Source organism: Rhamphochromis longiceps, linkage group LG5 (assembly GCF_057381845.1).
Source record: "Rhamphochromis longiceps isolate RC_006_pf linkage group LG5, R_longiceps_female_GT1.1, whole genome shotgun sequence".
NCBI classification, from domain to species: domain Eukaryota; kingdom Metazoa; phylum Chordata; class Actinopteri; order Cichliformes; family Cichlidae; genus Rhamphochromis; species Rhamphochromis longiceps.
Genome location: NC_140561.1, coordinates 26,629,696 through 26,650,056, shown reverse-complemented (window position 1 = coordinate 26,650,056; position 20,361 = coordinate 26,629,696). Strand labels below are relative to the sequence as shown.

Below are 20,361 nucleotides of genomic sequence, written 5' to 3'. Positions count from 1 at the left end.
TCATATTATTATCTGAAAGAAGAACCTCATACCATACATACTGTATACTAGACGAGCAAACATGTACATTTGTGATTAATGTTACCACTGACAATTACTCTAGATCTGTAGATATGAAATATACTTTAAATACTTTTTAATCAAACGAATTTGATCGTGGTTATTTTAAAAGTTGTAATTTTGTAGTATTGAGATTGGCGAGTTAAGAAGCACCGCATTTAAAAAAGTGAATGCATTGCCTTTTGCAGACTATTTGGAATCAGCACACTTTACATTTCTACAGTTTCACCTGAAATCTTTCAGAAACCTGGTTATTATATTATGACAGAACACACAATGCATAGACAAGGAAGTTTTATTTCAGTTTCAGCAATCATATCTCTGTGGGTACAAATCTTATTTTCTTACATCTTGTTCAATAACCCATGATGCATTGCATCCATACATTTGTAGCTCAAAACAGCTTTTACAAAAAAGGATATACAATATATACTTATATTTATATTTATATATATAATATACACGTGTTTCTTTATGAATTTAGATGTGTTTGTAATGGGTAATATAAGCTTTAAAAAACACAGCCAAGTGGAAACAAATCCCAGGAAAGGTTGAACAGAAGGTCATTACCAAACATATAATAGCCAGTTTCTCAAAGTCATCAACACTGGCTATCTTACAGTTAACATTAAGCCCTTCAAACACAGTTTGCATATTTTCCACAATTACAGTCATGTAAATCCAGAGTGATAGCCTTCTTTTACTGTACTATATGTATCAATAACAAAATGAGGGGAAATAATAATACGAGTGGGGGAAATAAACAGGTTTAAATTCAACTAAAGTGGACTGCTTGCGTACTAATGTAACACAACACAACAAGTGTCAGGATTTAAGTAATTCTAGCAAGCCGTTGGAGGGAAAATGCTTTGTCACACTCCTTTTCTGTTTTAAATCTCTCGAAGGCCGTCCTTCACCTGAGTCATACATTTAAAAAATGATGACATGCTTGATCTGTATCTTTAGTAAAGCATTCCAATTTCCCTGTATGGCTTTAGTATTTTGGGCCTTTTGCTCTGGAGGAACAAAGCTTGTACACTGGCAGACAGGTGATGCACACAATGGCACTGATGTGTTTTTTCCCCTATCACTGTCTAGATATCAGCTAGTAATGATTTGTTGGAGAGATTCAACATAAGTAATAAAAGCAAAAAAAACCAGAACGATTAAAAGAGAGTCCAGATGGAAATAAACATAGTACAGGAGAATTGTCACTCAGGTAGAGACTTGACCATCACAGTCAATGCAAATGATAAGTCCACTGTGCTGTGTTGTATTCTGTTAACAACATTACTTCTGGTGTTACTCACTTCACATTATATATCTCAAAATTACAGTATTACATCTTTTTTTTTTTCAGTACAACAGAGTAATAATAATCATGTGTGTTTATACTAATTGATCATCATTCATGTAAACATATTGAACCAGGTCATGCAAACAGTAGACCAAAACTTCTTCCACTAGAGGTGCACAGCACAAAGCAGGCGGAGCGCGCAGACTGAGATCCCTCTGGAGCCAGACCTCGAGACTGACAGCCGGCGGACATTTAGACACTTTGTCAGAAACAAAACAGGGAGGATGAACATGATATGGTTATGTTTGTTTTCTTCCCACTTGTTGTGGATTCTCTGTATGCTTTTTCTAACATGACGAATGCCAATGGAGGAAGGTGAGATTACTGTGATTTCCAGACTTTTGGGGATCTCAGTTTGAGCCTCAGATAACAGAACAGCCATAAAACAAACAAACAAACAAAGAAAAAAAAAACAAAGAAGTCTCCTTTTGATATTCGTACATTTCAGTGTTTTCCCTAACAAAAAGCATGCAGACACTTCAGGTCAGAATGACCCTTCACAAACCCAGTCTGAGCCAGAATAGAGTCCATAACCCCAGAATCACCCTTCACTTTCAATTATCTCCTTTGCAAATAGGCTTTAAACAAAAGAAGTGAATACTTATTTTTTTTTAAAGACAGAAACACTAAATAGTGACAATGTGAGGGGGAAAAAGGGGTTAACCAAACAAAAATAGATAGGCAGGTGAAATCAGCAGTGAAGACACAGCTTGAGATTTAACTAAACAGCTACTTGGTCGATGACTAGACTGAGTCATATTGATGGGTGAAGAGTATAAAGACATGCAGAAGGAGCTTTCAGTACTCTTTTCATTAGCTTTTTTCCCCCCTGTCTGGCCAGATTTTTGGAGAAGGCTGCGAGAAATGTCTAGCATGTGGTCCAGATGGACGCCCATTGTAACTGCGATTAGAGGTACTGCAGATGACAGATAATATAAGAGATACGTAATCAAAGAGAATACCTTTATCTCATCACAGATTAAAACTCTAGGCCCTTCCTGAAGCCAACCACTTATAGTACTAGCAAAATGTCAATGGCCACATTCACCTAGATTTTTTCAGCAGCGTGCTTTAATGGTGGTGGTGGAGGAGTATTGGCGGAGGGTTTCTGGACCAACATATTGCAAGATCCTTTAAAAGAGCCATGCCTACTTGAAGCAGCTTTGTTTACCATTAATGCAATGCAGTTAAAACTTGTAAATCTTCACTCATGAAGTTTTTTCTTTTTTAAAAATTATTATTTATCTTTTCTTTTTCTTTTTTTTCCCAGGCAAAGGAAATGTATGTTTTGTCTGCACTGTAACAGTGACCTGCTGGCTGTGGATGTACTCTGGTGGACCGTGCCTGATAGCTGCTCTGCATTCCTGGCCAGACTGGGCGGGTCGGCGGGTCAGCGGGTCGGCGGGCTCTGGGCGCTCCAGGGATTCGATGTGACATGACAACACTATTAGGTTGTGCTCAGATCCGACTAGTTGGCCTGCAGCAGTAGGTGCAGCTTCTCAGGCTGTCCCGATCCGTGCTGCCCTCATTGCTTCCACGACGGCCATCCTCGTAGTTAGACACTGGATGTTAGAGCAGAGCACGGATTATTCTGGGGTCTGAGATTATCCATGGTTGGTGTAAGAGCTTGAGTCTGTCTGTTCAAAGTAAGTGTAAATTGGCCTAATCCAGCTAGCTCCTCTTCCTAATTCTACACCCACATCATATTGGGCTGATGATAGAAATAGGCAAGATTTCCAATTGTACCAGATTCACATCTCATGACAAATCAGTGTGGTTGTATGACTGAAAACCTTACCGCAAACATCATAAATTATTGTGAACTTACATTTTAGGGCTATCCTAAATAAGGAAGAAATTTTGTCTAAAATAAAATAGTTTGTTTTTGGTTTAATTGCAGCTGATAATTACAGTAACTATGATATTATTATATACATGTTAAACTCATCTCCTTTGACATGAAAATTCACACAATTTCTAAAAACATACACCTTGAATCACCTAAATTTTCCTGGGAAAAAATTGAATTTCCATATGTTCATTCACTGTGAACTGCTAACTTACAGCTCTCCTCCTCGCCATTCCCCAAATCGTCATCCTCCTCCTCCTCTTCCTCTGGGAGCAGATGTCCATGGCAGGGGCTGGTGGGAGTAATCTGACTGGGTCCCTCGAGACTAGTGCCCAGCTGCAACTTCCGCATGTGGCGCACCACTGCTGTGGCATTAAATGCTTGCTACATGGAGAGAGGGAAGAGTGGAAGGGGAAAAAAAATAGTAAGAACCTTCTGTGTCTGACAGCTACTGAAGGAGGAAAACAGTTAAGCCGTACAAAATGAAACTCCTGGCAATCTTAATACACCTCTTCCCACAGGGTGCTGCGTGATTCAGCCGAGGAACTGACCTTCCATTTACTTTTGGCAAAGTTCTTCTTGATTTGTGCGCTGACAGATTCGTGGATATTCTTATCCAGAGCTGTGTCACCACATATCCTGAAAGTCACCAAGAATTGGAGAAATTACAGGAATTTTAGGCACATGACTGAGACATCATATTGTAAACAATTAGCATCATTCATGGCTAAGCATTACTTCACTGAAGCATAAGCCAATCTGTAGAACACTGATCTGCTGATCTGCAATGTAGAAATGTTTCTTTGGGCTTTTCCCAAACATCTGACAATGCACAATCAAAGAGATGAGTCAGCTAAAGCAATCAGTTATATGCACACTGACAGTAAGAAAAAACAATAAACAATATTGCAGTCAATAACTGATTGATTGTTGTATCTTGCGATATTAAAGAAGCCGAAATGTCACCCCTGAGAAACCAGAAAAATTTAAAAAATAAAATATAACAAATATATAAATAAAAACTTGAAAACATTTTCAGACTGCTGCTTATGACATTATAGCAGCTACATATAGATCCAGTATTTTAGCTTTCCTACCATGGATGCTGGAGCGCCTGCTCACATGTGTATCTTTTCAAAGGGTCTTTTTCCATCAGGTGACAGATGAAGTCTTTGGCTGCCAACGAAATTTAAGTTCATGTACAAATAATAATCTCATTTGTTGCTATTTATGTATTTTTTTAATCTGTATTTGTAGTAGACATTTCATGGTTACCTGAATCTGAGATGTCATCCCAGTATGGAGAGTCAAATTCATATTCTGCTTTCAGAATCTGCTCAAACAACTTGGCGTCATTCTCATCGTAAAACGGAGGATAGCCACATAAGCTGTAGAAACGACATTGGATTTTATTTAATGCAAGAAACCCCCTCCAAACGCTCTCTATACTTCTCAGGGATAAATAAACTGTGACTTACAGAATATAAGAAATTACTCCTATGGACCAGCAATCCACTGCTTTACTGTATGGCTTCTGAGCGAGCACCTCAGGAGCTGCAGTCAACATTCACAGAGTGAGAAAGTATAGAGACAGAGCAGCGGTGAGGATGAATTCAAGTAATCTTGACCTTTCAGTAATACTATGTGATCTGCCAGGTCATGTTAAACAGGTAGAGAGCACTTCTGAAACACTTGCAGTTGACTCAATAGTGGATGAAAGAGCCTCTCACAATGCAGAGTATAAAGAGGGGATATCAGCTGAAATAGCTAGTGCTAAGCTCACATGAAAGAGAAGGGGGGACGTGAGAAGACCAGAAAATTGAATGCCTCACCCACATATCCAGGAGTACCACAGGCTGTGGACATGACGCTGCCCGCCCCCTCAATTTTTGACAGTCCAAAGTCACTGATCATAATCTTCGAGTCTTCATCCATACTGTAATACAGCAAATTCTCCGGCTGCAGAGACAAGAAGAAAGATCAAAGAGGAAGGTTAGAAAAAAAAGAGAAAAGAAAGAAAAACAAGCCAACTGCAAGACAGGTTGAGCTTTTATATCTCTGTCTTTTGCTGAATTAAGATACCTTCAAGTCTCTGTGGACTATCCCCATATCATGGAGGTATTTGACTGCATCCAAGATTTGATGGATGAGCTGGCTGGCATCTCTCTCCGTGTAGAAACCTTTCTCCACAATTCTGTCAAAAAGCTCACCTCCAGACACCCTGTCAGTAAAACAAAATCAGGGAAAAGAGTCTCTACAGTACTGCAAATATTAGAAGTGATTTTCTCTTCAACATGAGCTTAAATTTGTTTAAATTAAAAAAAATCTATTATCTTATTCTTTTATGATTATTACTGTCGTTTCCAACGGTTTACTGAATTTTAGCAAATTGTCCGAATTACGTAAGACTGCTTCATCCTGCTAGTGATTTCATGAGTTTGAACATTTGAAATGACATATATTAATACGAATATGATACACTGTCAAATTTGAGGTGTTACATAATGCCATATGTAACAGATTTTTTTTAAAAAGAAGCTTTTTCCTGATTTGTTTTCTCTAAATTGACAGAACAAAATCAAATGTTTCCAGGCTATTTTAAAGAAAAATATGAGAGGCATGTGTATCTTGTGTTGTGCAGTTGGCAGTGTGAAAGCAATGAGGAAGGAGAACTCACAGCTGCATGACAAGATAAAGGTGGGATGTACTTTCAAAGATGTCCTCCAGCGAAACAATATTGGGGTGCTTGATTCTGAAAATTCACAAACAGAAATCATCAGAAATCTGTTTTTTTTTTATTCATTCATTTTCTTTTTTAAACAAGTCACATTTCACCAAACACCAAACGTTTATATTTAATTGGTCACCAGATGGCATTCTTGCTGCATAATTCCCATTTTAGTGAGCGCTGCTCTCTCTTTTCCCTGATGTGTACAATGGTGAACTCAGGTTAAAACAAGGTATTTACACTGCTCCCTAAAAATAGAAAATGTGACAGCCTCCCAGAAAAATCACAGCTAAGTTTTAGACAGATTACCTCTTGACTCTTTTCTGCACCTGCAGAAATGAACGAAAAACACTTATAGGGCCTAATAGCATGGTTATAACAAATGTTAGTCTCTTAAAACATTGATTTGGATTGCTTATTGTTATGAACCAGCCAACAGAAGGTTGAGCATCTCTCTCGGCTGCTGAGTCAAGTTGAAAGCATATGAGGCATCACTAACACAACAGCAGCTGAGAAGGGCTAATGTGACTTTTCGTAGGGTGAGAGAATCCCTCTGTCTTTTCTCAGATCATTTTTTTCAAACTTCCCTCATCTCCCTCACTCTCATGTCTCTCTTATTTATTTCATTCTGACTTAAATATTCTGTCCACTCCTCCCATTCTTTCATATCATTCTCCCTCTATAATACTCCCCCCACCCCACCCTCTCCACTTCTCCTCCCTCTATGTCTCTTTCTCTTTCTTCAGTACACTGCTGCGGGGAACTCCACACCATCTCCGCCTCTGTGTGCTGTTGCCCTGGCAACAGGGACACTAAAAATAGGTCTATCTTCTTTACTCCTGACATTTCCGGTGCACAATCCTACTGTTTCAACTGACACCATGCATTTAGTCACCCATTCAATTGACCCCTTGCATATATTTTGGAGTGATGTATATGCACTGTAGTACCAGGCTGCACTGATTGATCCTTCCAGCTGGACACAAAGCAGCAGCCGATGCATCGCGAGCAACTCCAGCGGCCTCACCTGTGTAGTACTGCGATCTCATTTTCGATATTGTTCTCTTTGCCTTCCAACGCTTTCTTGGGAATGCACTTAATGGCCACGAGCCTCTGAGTCCTCTTTTCCTCTGCTAGAACCACCTCGGAGAAAGCACCCCTAAAACACACACAAGCGTACATGCACCAATCAGACAGTAATTGAGAGACGTGTGGACTGAAACGGACAAAATCAGAAAGCTTTGTGCCACGATGCCTAGAGAGTGTGACATGAAAGAATAACACATGAAGAGTTGTTTTTTGTTTTGTTTTTTTAACAAAACATTCATGCTTATAAGCTCTAATAAATAAAAAATAACTATATATGTTTGAATATACAGGTTTTTGGTGCAATCTTCTTATTTCTTCTTATATGTTCTGCTAACTGGAAGGTTGGTGGTTTGAACCCCAGCTCCTCTGGTGTGCATGTTGTTCCGTCCTTGTGCAAAATAATGAAAATGAATTTCCCTCTCTGAGAGTGTCATTGATAAAGGGCTGCACGCACTGAATGAGGCACTGTATTTGTGCATTAATGCATGAGCGGTCAATAGGCCTGGAAAAGTGCTATGAAAACACCAATGTTTAATTTACCACTTAACCACACCAGACCTCATACACTGCATTCAAACCATCAGGGTTTGTGTTTGTGTTGCAAAGGTGTGCGCGTGAGAGAGCGATGTTTAGATGAATAATTCACAACGGTGGCATTACCAAGAGGATTTTGGGGGGCCGAGAAAAGGCTCGGGAGGTGATGCAACAGTCACGTAGAAAGATGGGAAGAGAAGTTGTTTTAAAAAAGGAAACGATGTTCAATAATAGATAGAGTAAATGTAGTGTAGCTGTATCTGAGGGAGACTAGACTGCATTATAGATTACGGTCTGGTGATGATGAGAGGCAGAATAGTTTGTATTTACACAGTCTCCCCACAGGAGCGTGGGAGGGAGCTCAGGAGGAGACCTGAATGCACCAACATTGTTAGCAACCACAGGGATCCTTTCCATGTGTGCGAAGCAACACTGTCACTCAAAACACAAACGGATGTTTGATGTTCAAGTTTTAGAATACGTCATCTTTTGAGCCAAAACTGAAAATGTTTGGATTTTAATAAAAATCTTAAATAATAATTGCTCGCTTTATATTCCTTCTGCTTTTAAAGTTAATTAATATGTAATTACAAAGCTGATGTAATGTTCTTCTTCTTCTATTTTTCTGTCATCTCTCCATAATAAATGCTCTGCCTGAATCCGTGGTAATCCTTGAGATGGCTTTGCACCGTGGCCATCTTGTGCTCAGCGAACCAAAGCACTGGAAACATTTGCATAGTGAAGCTGATGCACAAGAAAGCAACCAATTCTAACACACATCTCTGGTTTCATTTTTAAAACGTCCTTAAAATAGTCTCAGAGCAAAATTGCATAAACGTCCATTTCTCATCGACCCCTGAAAGCATTTTAATATGTTTAAGCCTGCAGCATTTGTAGCTACATAGGCTTTCATCAGAGGGTCAAGAGTGCTAAACTTACACTATCGGTCAGTAAAACTCTGTCTAACTTTATGGGGATTATTGAAAGTAAGGCAATCAACACCTCAGGGGGGAGAGAGACCTATGGAAATCCTAATTTGATCACGTGTCTTTCTCATGGAAATGTAGGCAGTATTATCTCATTTTAACATGTGTCTGAAATGTACTGTTACATTGTATAAGAACTGCCTCATCAACTTTATAAATGGCATTTACACACTTCCTTGCTTTGATACATTTCTCTGAAATTCTTAGAACTACCTGTTCAACTTCCACATTACCGCACACATCATAGGGCTCATTCCTTTTAAAGCTTTGGCACATTTGTGGACATTAATACTAACTGCCCACATTATTAAATGCTTGTGTAATGCAGCTCAAATTGTATAGAACAGCTCCTTCTATACTAACTCTAAAGCACCCAGGTGTCAATCCTTTTGAACAAGTTAAAACATGCCGAAATAACAGAATTTCATTGTGACCGATTCTGATAAAGGGCTGTGAAAGAGTCTTATCTTTTTATTTTCCATATCAAAATAATAGGATCTGTTAGCAAATTGCAGTACAAATTACACAGGTATAAATGTGAATCTTGTCCAGTCACCCATATGCTGCAATGTGTACTGTTGTACTGGAAAAGTGTGACCTTGTGGATTTTCAATCATTGCCTTTAAACCCACAGTGCAGTTTACGTCACAAAACACAGAATTCACTGTTACACTGACAGCTAAAGTCTGTTTACTTTGTACTGATAAAGATTTTGAGTGTGCAGACTACTGTGTGTTTTTGATAAGAAACACCACCAGTAATTGTTCTGCAGTGATTTGAGATATGCACCAAAGTGACTGACAAAACAGTGAAACAACAAGAAAGAAAAATCATCACTTTTTATAGGTGCAGAGTGCAAATCTGTACTGTTCAAAATGCTATAATATCAGACAGCAAAATATCAGCACAATACAATAGCCATAAAAAACAATAAACAACAAATGAAGATTAAAAGACATAAATACATATAGTGCTTAACAAATTATTAGATCCCACCAAAGGTAAGGTTAATGCCACAGCCGCTGTAAATTAAAGTTACTGGTAATTACAAAAATATATTTTTTCACGTTTTTATGTGAAACATTTTAATGGAAAAATGTAATTATTGTTATTATCTATGAATTTTCTCATTTACTGTTTTACAAAAAAGGAAAGGAAAAAACAGTAAAGAAGATCGATATTTTTTATTACTTTGCAAATTAAAATTTTACTTTTTAAGTTTGAAGTTTTACTTTCCTGAACAGAAAAACGTGCCAGCTCAGGTTTGGGTTTAAAATGTTATCAGTTTTTTTTAGCAGTTATAGCTACCATCTGGACCATTAGGGCTGTGCCTTATCATACAATATTACTGGAGTACATTTAAAAACACCCTCTCACAGTAGGGAGCAAACAACAATGGCACTAGCACAGGCATGTCCGAGAGTGAGAGCATGGAGTCAGTCCCCAGTGAAAACTAAGTACATAAAATGCAATGCAATGCAAAAACAAAAACAACTGTTCCCACTAAAAGCGGAAAAAAACTTGTTCCACCATTTGAGGCGGAAAAAAAAAAAAAAACAAGCTTTAAAGATTCATGAGGAGGTGATTCTAGCAGATAGCAACAATGTCAACCTAACTATCATCTCCAGTAGAAAATATTTTTCGATTTCAGCTTTATTATGTAACAATATTTTACTGACTACTAAACAGTTACAATGCTAGGTTGCTAGGTATTCTGTCAAGCAGTTTTTTTTAGTACGTTTACTTTAAAATTTCAGTGAAAAACATGACCTAGGCTACTTTTTGTGCTTACATGGGATTTATGCTGTGTCACTGGAAATAATGCTGTGTCACCACTATTGTACTATAATGGTGCATCTACTGCAAGCACCTTGTGGGAATAGATTCACATTTTGAATTAGGTAGTCTGTCATCAGTGACAGTACCTCATTGGAAAAGAAGGATGGGAAGTGCTCTTCATTGTGTTTGCACTGATAAATACTGCTGCCTGCAAGCTGCAATTACTGATGAAACATTGTTGAGGTTTTTTTCTATATTATCATAGATTTCATAGTCACAGATTTCCTTGATATATAATGATATCATTTTCAAGCTGTATCGCCCACCTCTCATCACTATTGCCTAATTGAGAGTTCAATCCCACAGTTTATTCACTTTGCTCTAAACAATGTCATGTGACTGAAAAAAGTCAGTCTCTTAGTACTACAGTAAAGGCTGAGACAAGAATGGAAAAAGAATATACATAAAAGAATATAAAAATATATTATCCAAAATGTAATTTAACATGTGTAAACATAAAATATCATTAGCTGTAACAGAACTATGAGGCTGTATAATGGTCGAAAGTGTTCTTAAAACAATATGACTGCGTGATTTCAGCACAGATCTGTGAGTGACAGAATGACAGAGCAGACGACAGAGCCAGAAAAGGATCATCATAGATGTACATATAAACACGCACATACACACACATGTACACACTTCCCCACTGTTGCCATGAGACACACTGTAATTAACCATCCAGTTGCTCATTTCTCCTTGGAGACATAGTAGGGGTGGACTCTCAATGGGTTTTGGAGAGGAACACAGAGGAAGCTACTGTAGCTGTTGCTCTAAACTAATGAGAATATGTGGAGTGCTGTGTATTTTAACCCTGGACAGGCGCAAAAATGGGGCTGTATGTTCTCATCCAGCTGTAAGGTTTTCTTTTTTTCAGTCTCTGATTAAAACATTGTTTCTGTATCTAACCAGCAATTGGTAACATACAATGGAAATGTATTTAATGCCAGTAAATAATCCTGGCATGTGCATCAACTCGCTGTTAAGAAACTAAAATAAATACATTTCACATGAGTCACTGGACTCAAGACTCATAACTGATGCATCTGTCATCTTGGCAGTTAGAATAAGACATCTTGTAAAAGAAGATAGATAGATAGATAGATAGATAGATAGATAGATAGATAGATAGATAGATAGATAGATAGATAGATAGATAGATAGATAGATAGATAGATAGATAGATAGATAGATAGATAGATAGATAGATAGATAGATAGATAGATAGATAGACACACACACAAAAAAAAACACAAGTTGGTGATGACACTATCAGCCCAGCTGTCTAAATGGACAAATATTGATTCACACATTCTCATATCAATGTCTCGCATTGCTTTCACTCTAATTAGTGGTATCACTGTACTGTACAACACACACACACACACACGCTTTCATTTTTGTACATATACAGTACTGTGCAAAAGTCTTGAGCCACCCCTCATTTTTTTGTTAATTTTTTAAAGTGGTCGGATCAAAATTTTCCGTTGGTGATTGGTTGCAGATAATAAGAGAGGAAGCACAGTGAATGTCTGTAGCCATCTGTAGAGGCATTAACACGGTACAAACTCTGTCATTGCCTTACATGCTATTTCTATGTATTTTTACACAGGTTTCAAGAGAAGGCTTTTGCACATATATACACCCATTGGCCACTTCATTAGGTACACCTTTTCAATACTTTGTTAACACAAATGTCATAGGCAGCATATAGACCTGCAGGAGTTCAAATCGAGCATCAGAAAGGAGGAGAAAGGTGTCTTTGAACATGGTCTGATTGATGGTGATTGATTGATCTGAATATTTCAAAAACTTCTGATCTAGTTGGATTTTCTCACACAACAATCTGAAAACAGAGTTTCCAGAGACTGGTCAGGAAAAATAAAATATCCAGTGACCCTCAGTTCTCTGTGTGAAAATGCCTTGTTGTTTCCAGAGGTCAGAGGACAATGGGCAGAACTGATATGCAGGTAACTATAACTCAAATAATCCCTTGTTAAAACCAAGGCTTCTAACAAGCTGTATCTAATGAAGTGGCCAGTGAGTGTATTTGCACCGTTTTAGTCTTAAGCCAGTGACTTCATACAGTTGCAACATAAAGTTGCAGCCTTAACCCCCTGGGTTCTAAGTATCATAGATGGTAACCCTAACTGTACACTAACACTATATATTCACTGAACACAGGTTGTCACATACGGGTCTAAGTATTTGCTACTTAAGAATGAATACTTTTTCTAAGTTCTGAGAGTTCCTTAGTTCAAAAATATAATTTTTTGTGGCAATTACTTTTATCAGGTTCTTTTTTTATTTTAGGTGATAGCTTCACAATCAGTAAAAACTGTTGCCCTTTTTGAAAACATCTACAAGGACCCGTAAGCCTATCGATCTCACCTGATACAAAATACTCACTTCAAACCCAACACGCCTCCAAGTCCCAAAAAAACCATTCCCGTTTTAGTCCAATCCATAATGTGTGTGTGTGTGTGTGTGTGTGTGTGTGTGTGTGTGTGTGTGTGTGTGTGTGTGTGTGTGTGTGTGTGTGTGTGTGTGTGTGTGTGTGTGTGTGTGTGTGCTTGAGAGAGTGTAAAAGAAGACTGCATCTCTGTGGATATATAGTACAATCCAATTCAAAATTATCTCTAGATCCATTTTTCGCATTGCAAAAATATCTTTATACATTCACACCACCAAAGCTTGGGAGTGGAGTGGACTATTCACCAACAATTGTACAACTGTACGTTCTCCCTTCACACTGCTAGAGTTATGTGTAAGTCGAACCTCTTCACTCCTCTCCTATTCTCTTCAAACAAACTAACCAGCACAAGTGCTTTCCAGTGATTCTGAGTACTGCACAGTCACAATATTTATACTCATCATCCACCTTTACAGCACAAGTAGTTCTTAAAGCTGACCTGCCTCATCTCTTTGTTTTATTTGAAATTAAGGCTCATTTTATTGTTATCCTGTCTTTATGAGTCATACTTTATGCCAAATAGCTTCCCTTTTAAAATGTCAGTTAGGTCTTGATGTTAAAACTAATTGAAACAAGGGGTATTCCAAAAGTGAGTCAGATACCATCGCTTAGGTGTAAACTATGATTGTGAACTTATTGCATTATTCCTCTAAAACCTGTATCATGTAATTACCTTGTTCCTTAACCGGGGGCTCTAAAAGAAGAATCAGGCATCAGCAGTAAACTTCAGAATCACTCTGCTGTGGAAGCTTAAGACTGATTTTACTACTGTTTTGTGGTTTAAATGATTTGTTAAGTAGCCTCTGTGTAGCTCATTTCTGTTAGACAAGCTACCAGCTCATGGGTATAATCCCTGTCCACAGCACTCATAAACTGAACTTATGTTCCTGCACACTATCACTGTTCATGATTAAAGTCAAGCTGCAGCGTTCTGTTTTGTAAATAAACACAGTAAATTAAGTGATTTCAGAGGACATTTATCCACACTGTAAAACAAAAAGACATCTATTTGGACAACTGAGATACAGAAAAGCGAAGGCTTTCAGTATTAATGGCAGTAATAAACCACAGTAACTACAGCAATGCCTCGGTCCCTGGACTCTCCTTCCATCTTAAAGTCTTAAACAAACACTCTCGGTAAAGAGGGCCAACACAGAAGAAACTTGAGTCAGCTAGACTGTCATCGCATGTTACACCTCCATAACAAGTATCAAAATATAATCTGAACTTTTGTCTACTAGTTATGACTATTAATTCCAGGAACAAACAAACAAACAAAAAGATTCTATCTGTATTTGTTTACTGCATTTTTCATGATGAAAGATTTACCCTTGACCCTTTGAGATTGACCCTTGACCCTTTGGTAACACGTTCTGCATTCATGTAGGCTACTTCCTTTTAACATTAGTAGTTCCACAAAGTAAAGGTTGACTGATATAAGCTCTTTAAGATGGATATCGATACTTCATGACACTTTATGATTTATAAATGTGATACTCTGATATATCTAGAGATGGGAATGAAGAACCAGTTTGAGTAGTTTGATTCCTTGGAATGCATTGTCGGCTTTTCTATCTGTCCTACTAGCAAATACGCTACAATCAGTTGATTTCAGTTTGTGTGCTGGAGGAGGGAAGTTGTTGTGCAGTCTAAAGTGGAGCTATGGACATTTTGTTTTGACTGCACAAAAGGAGAAGAGTGCAATGGTAAAGTATAAATTGCAAACAACTACATTATGCTGCTAACGCACCTTTTGCTCTTAGAAATCACCTGCACAGACAGCATGCTAACGGTAAGCTAGCGAAGACCCCAGAGTGATGTTAAAGCTGAGTGAATGCTGATCCCACCCCAGCAGCCAGACCCTGAACTTCAACAGGAAACAAACTGCTGAGCAGTCAGGCAGCAGGCTTCGTTTTTACCTGTTCATGTTGGAGTAATTAAGTAACATACTGCTTTATTTAAAAATATTCTGTGTGATATGTGTAATACATTACTTTTTTGAGTAATGACCCCAACTCTGGGGGAAAAACATCCAACATGCACAAACATTTGAACACACAGCATGCAATTAATTTGCACAAATGTAGTGTCTTTGTATATGCTGGTGCATATACAAATCATGGTGGTGACTAAAAATGGAGCCAATGAGAACACAACGTCAGCATTCATCACAGGGTTGAAAGTTGTTTCTCATGTCTCTTCTCACTTTTTACATTTTAATTTATCAACTGTTATGAATACACATTCCAATAGATCATCAAATATCTAATAATAGCTGATAATATTGACCCATAAATAAATTAGGCTCACAGTCATACATTAGGAACAGGGAGGGGGCTAGAGCGTGCCACCACATGAGCCCCAACCAGCCCCGATTAGGTAGGTGTTAAAAACTGTATCTTGATGGAGTCTCACTTGGTTGCCTGACACAATTTATCTAATCATCCGATGACACTTGGGTTTTGTCAATAAATGAAAAAAAAAAGTGTGTTGAGGATTAGAGTGAATGTGCTCTGGAGAAACTGGTAGATTGAACGCATTACCTCTGGACAGAAACAAGTTGTCTGTTTTCAGGAGGTGTCCTAAATAAACCGATGAATAGTTTAACACACCAAGAGGCTAAAAAGTGGCAAATTTTTAAGAGCATGACACCCAAATATTCTGTTTTGGGAAAAGTACAATTTTGTGTACAATTTCATTACACTAACAGAATTCCAAGACTCTATAGTGCCCTACAACTCTGTCTCATTCATTTCATTCTTGGTAATTCACAGTGTTGAAGGAGAAAAGCATGACAATAACAAAAGTGAAAAACAGTCTCCAAAGCAAGGCAGGTATATTAATTGTAGAGGGGGGATTTCTTTTCCCCCATCTGCTAACACTACCATGAGGACAATTTGTTCTCCAGTGGACTTCAAACAGAGGTAGAACTGTGAGGATTATTCGGATCTGAATATAATATTTCAACATAAATCAATTAACTTCACACACTGAATTCCTGGATAAAGCTCCCCAGTAATCTTTTCTCTGAGCATAAGGAGCTTTCCGTCAACACATTAATTCTACCCTCTGCTAGGTCCAGCTATAGTGACAGGAGGGAAAGAATATTACTACAGCATTTTCTTTTTCTCGTTTTTTTCTGGAATAAGAGAGCATGGCATCCTGGCATTTTACTCACTTCAATCCAAGTTATATAACCTTTAATATCATACTTTAACAGTCACTGTTTTAAGTTGCTGTGGAGTCCTGGTAGAATCATTTCAGGAGTTATGAGCATTAAGCAGCAGTCATGAAATCTGAAACATACAGTCAAAGTGCATTACAGACAGCATGCACAGCTCTGACAGACAGATTTTCTGTCTCTTACAGTGTTTTAGATAACGAGACAGTGTCATCTACCCACTGCTATCTCACAGTTTTGGATGGGGACCAGAGTTGTGCAGTCATTAATATCTGATTCTGTGTTGCCTCTCTGGGGAAGCAGGTGTGATTCCAAGAGGAGAGAAAACAGCCACACTACATATGGCACACCCGTGTCATCACAGGTGGATGTGTGCTAGGTCACTTGTACGCAGTTTAGGGGTGGAGAGGTGCCCACCTGACCATCTGGGCTCAGTCCTGTCCCCCTGGAGGGTGCAGATGCAGGTCTGCATGAACCCATGCTTCACCATCACAGACTGCAAGGCAACCTGAACCCAGCTGGTTGAAGATTAATTTGGTAGACTTATTAAATCAAGATTTAAAATGTATTTCAAATTCCAGACTATGAGGCAATAACAAAATGTAATCAGGGTCAATATGAGGGCAGCGGGAAATATGATTCACCGCCAGATTTTACATGACTGGTTGGACTCAAGCTTCAACAGATTTTCTGGCAAACTGCAGTCAGCAGTTACAGCCAACTTCTCCTGATTACCCAAGTTTGGAGTTCATACAACAGTCTTATATCCTCCTGTCAGCCATGATGGAGTAGCTCCCACAGACACATATGAAAAGGATAAAGAGCAACAAGTCATACTGAAAATTACAATTTCATAACTGGTTTAAATAAAAGGGATCTATCCAGTTACATTGATTTTATGTTAGTATGAAATGTGTTCTTATTCTTTCTTTTTTTTACTTTAGAGTTTTCATAAAAGGAGAAAATGTATTATGTATACTGTAGGAAAGAGGAAACCCAGAACAAACAGCCTACAAGTATTTCACATCCTCCTCAAGCACTAACCTCTGGAGCCAAAAGTTTTTTTTACGTTTGTGTTGAAAACTGCAGTTCTTCTGCTGACCACTGGAGGCAAGTTCCCAAAACAAATCAGTCCCATTAGACTCCATGTTAAAATGACAAAATTTAAAGCACTAAACAGTCTGTTTTACATTCTGGTACGAAAAGTGTTTTCATCTCTATGGATAGTTTCTCCCTTCATAACAATTCGAGAGAGTACATTTGCTTTTTGCTTTTTTTATTGCATTTAATTGTATTTTTTACACAGGCAGCTGCAGTCGATTGGTATCTGCTGGTCCCTTTCGCCACTAGTTGGAGTCACTGAACTGGACCACTACACTGTGCTTCTGCTTTTGATACCTTTTGAAGCATTTTAATTGAATTATCTGACAACTAACAAATGCACTAACATGGTTTACTTGTTACCATGACAACTCCACCCTCTTGCTGAAATATGGTCATTGCTACCTAAACAAAACAAACAAATAACAACAACAACAACAACAGCAAAAAATGAGGATAGTAAAAACACTGAAGCTTGCAGTTGCAAATCAGTTGGTGATGCCATGGTAGCTGCCTTCCTGAGAGCATGGTTTAGATCAGTGATAGGTGCTACACAGTCGTTAAATGGTGTGGAAATATATGGTAGAATGGCTATGTCAGGCTGTGTTAATCCTCATTATTTTGCTTTCACCACATTAAATCATGCAACATGCGTATGCACTCTGTCACCTGCAAGTACTCATAAGTTACAATGCGCATGGACAACAAATTCCAGCTTCACTATATGATGTCTCAGACTTTACAAACCTACCAGTACTTGTATGGGTTTTTATCTTTGTGATGATAGACTCTCCAATAATGAAGGGAAATTTAATTCAAATTCTAAACATACATGGTTGTTTTTGTATCTAGTTATCCATAGTGTTATAGAGGCATTCCCGTTGCTGAGATTTCAGCAGTATTGGTGTAATGCAGACACAGCAAAAAGGAGCGTGACATCCAAATATTCCCAAAAGGTGTGGAAGTGCCTTTGCAAGTTTCGGCCAGTCAGCCATCGAGTCGAAATCTGTCAACTAAACAGTAAGTACTACTTACGTTCCCAGCACTTCTTTGAAGTCGTAATGTTCTTTGATGTCTGATGTCTTCTTTTTCCATCCATTTCCATCCTCTCCAAGAGGCATCCTACAATGCTGATGGGAAACGCCACACTACAGCTGTGGAAAAAATTAATCAAGGAAAAGACTCAGAGTATACACAATTAAGTTCAGATCAACTGCATTGATTTTCAATAGAGAAACAAATTAAATGATCAATTCGGGGAATTAGTGACTTGGTTACATTCTAAGACTTTTTTTTTTTAATTCTTAAGGAAAAAACATCCACTTTTTCTCTTCTACTTTTATGTTTGCAAAGATTTAAATGCAAAGTGGAGATATACATGTTTAGGAATTTGTATACAATCTGTGCATTCCTACAGTGTTTAATATTGAAAATTAAACAAAAATATTCAGTGTTTTTTAATTGTTTTAGATTAAACTCTGGTTATATGGTGTGCTGCACTGAATGACAAGAAAAAAAGCTGGAAGTAAGCGCATGATGACAAAATACAAAATTACAACAGCTCTTGTGTTTGAATTTATTAAACAGGACAAATTAGATGACCAAGGTATGTCTTATTAAGATGTAGACATTAATGAGATAAGAAATAGAAATAAATCACGACAAAACAAACCTTTAGCAACAAACCTAGGACAAGTTTACAAACAGAAACCACAAACCACTAAAAATGACAGTTCTCCAGTTCTAAAAACCACTAATAAAGTAGGGCAAACAGTGCAGCAGAGGCTGTCACAAGAAAGCGACCATATACCGTGGCAAAAACAAACGCATGGTCAGTAGGTTGTAGGCAGACACTAGCTGGGGGACCTGTGCTATATTTAACACTTCGCTTGAAACAATTGGGTTTCTCTGAAGAATGAGTATCTACAAATATACAAATCCTTGGAGATCTTTGAAGTGGAAAGTGTAGGCTATTCCAGTGATTAGGGTTTGACAATAGAGGCTGCAGGGCTGCAGGGCGTGAATGGCAAGCAAGCAAGGAGTTTGAATGGAAATTAAAAACGATGCGATATGCTTCTAATGCCACAGCGAGCTCGTTTTTCGTGGGTCGTGGTGAACATGCAACTATCATAGACTACAGGAAGAATAGACGATGTGGGTGTGCGAACCATACTGCAGTGCTCAAGGGTACGGCAGTCAAATCAAGACAGCATCTTAAGGTTTAAGCAGGAGGCTGCGGACATGCGACAAGGAAGTGGAGCAAAGGCACTTTGTCTCACAGATAAAAATAACACAACGCAAACAAGCCTGCAATGAATGTTGAACTGAAAAGGGAACGTACCTAAATGGCGATCTGTGGCTGTGATGCGTTCTTCTTCCCTCTGGGAGCGAGTGTGCTTGCTGTGCTTGTGCGCAGCGCTGGGTCCGCTCCGACTTCTCCTGACGTCAAGAAAGCCAGACGTCTATGGACGTAGTGCACCATAAAATCACTATCTGTTCCCTCAACAACGCGATCTGCGATTCACCTTATGACTGTCGAGCGACTGTCTGTTACAGCTGAAGAGTTTTTATTTTTGGCGATACTATAGCGCAGATAATTCTCCTCCTTAAGCACTGTGCGAGTTAGATTCAGGCAAATTTTCAAGAGTTTTTGAAAGTCATAACAACCCAGTTTGAATAAATTATCAATCACAGCCAGAGAAGCCGGTTTAGCTACAGGCAAATTTTCAAGAGTTTTTGAAAGTCATAACAACCCAGTTTGAATAAATTATCAATCACAGCCAGAGAAGCCGGTTTAGCTACAGCAGACTAAACATTTTAAACGCAAAATGGCCCCAGGATGAATTATTATTTTACGCATGAATTATCAGAGGATTAAATCTCCCTTCCGCACCAAGCATCTTTCTTTTGCAGCTCTGTGCACTCTCACACTTAAACCATTTCCTGGCAGCCAAGTGACATGCAAAGGTGTGGACAAACAAAAAGCAGGTGAGAAGATCCGGGAAGAAATAAAATGTCTCACTCACTCATTAAAAGTTTATCGTTCCCCCTTGAATGAAGTTTGATTATTGTTTCTTTTTTAGTTTAATATTTATGTCGTAATTCAGTGCTTGTTATTCCTTTATTTTTATCACCACTTGCAGGATACTGTCCACATACTAAGA

The 20,361-nt window shown here is 38.3% G+C and overlaps 1 protein-coding gene across 1 annotated transcript; it reads right to left on the bottom strand.

Annotated features, from left to right (window-relative positions):
* Positions 1–344: 344 nt before the first annotated feature.
* On the bottom strand, positions 345–19,631 carry camk1a (calcium/calmodulin-dependent protein kinase Ia). Its single transcript, XM_085406977.1, has 12 exons — positions 19,539–19,631; positions 18,233–18,351; positions 7,022–7,153; positions 5,944–6,018; positions 5,349–5,487; positions 5,099–5,225; positions 4,745–4,820; positions 4,542–4,654; positions 4,364–4,442; positions 3,818–3,905; positions 3,482–3,650; positions 345–2,979 (listed from the first exon to the last, which is right to left on the bottom strand). The coding sequence occupies exons 2-12, from the start codon at positions 18,316–18,318 to the stop codon at positions 2,876–2,878; spliced, it is 1,188 nt and encodes a 395-aa protein (XP_085263103.1). The 5' UTR covers positions 18,319–18,351; positions 19,539–19,631; the 3' UTR covers positions 345–2,875.
* Positions 19,632–20,361: the final 730 nt, after the last annotated feature.

Bases quoted from the DNA above. Each gene is read 5' to 3' on its own strand.
- camk1a (XM_085406977.1), bottom strand. From the start codon at position 18,318: ATGCCTCTTGGAGAGGATGGAAATGGATGGAAAAAGAAGACATCAGAC. The intron at 3,651-3,817 runs GTCAGTTCCTCG...CTCTCCATGTAG, and splicing joins TTGCCAAAAGTAAATGGAAG to CAAGCATTTAATGCCACAGC. The intron at 2,980-3,481 runs GTAAGTTAGCAG...TCTAACATCCAG, and splicing joins GAATGGCGAGGAGGAGAGCT to TGTCTAACTACGAGGATGGC.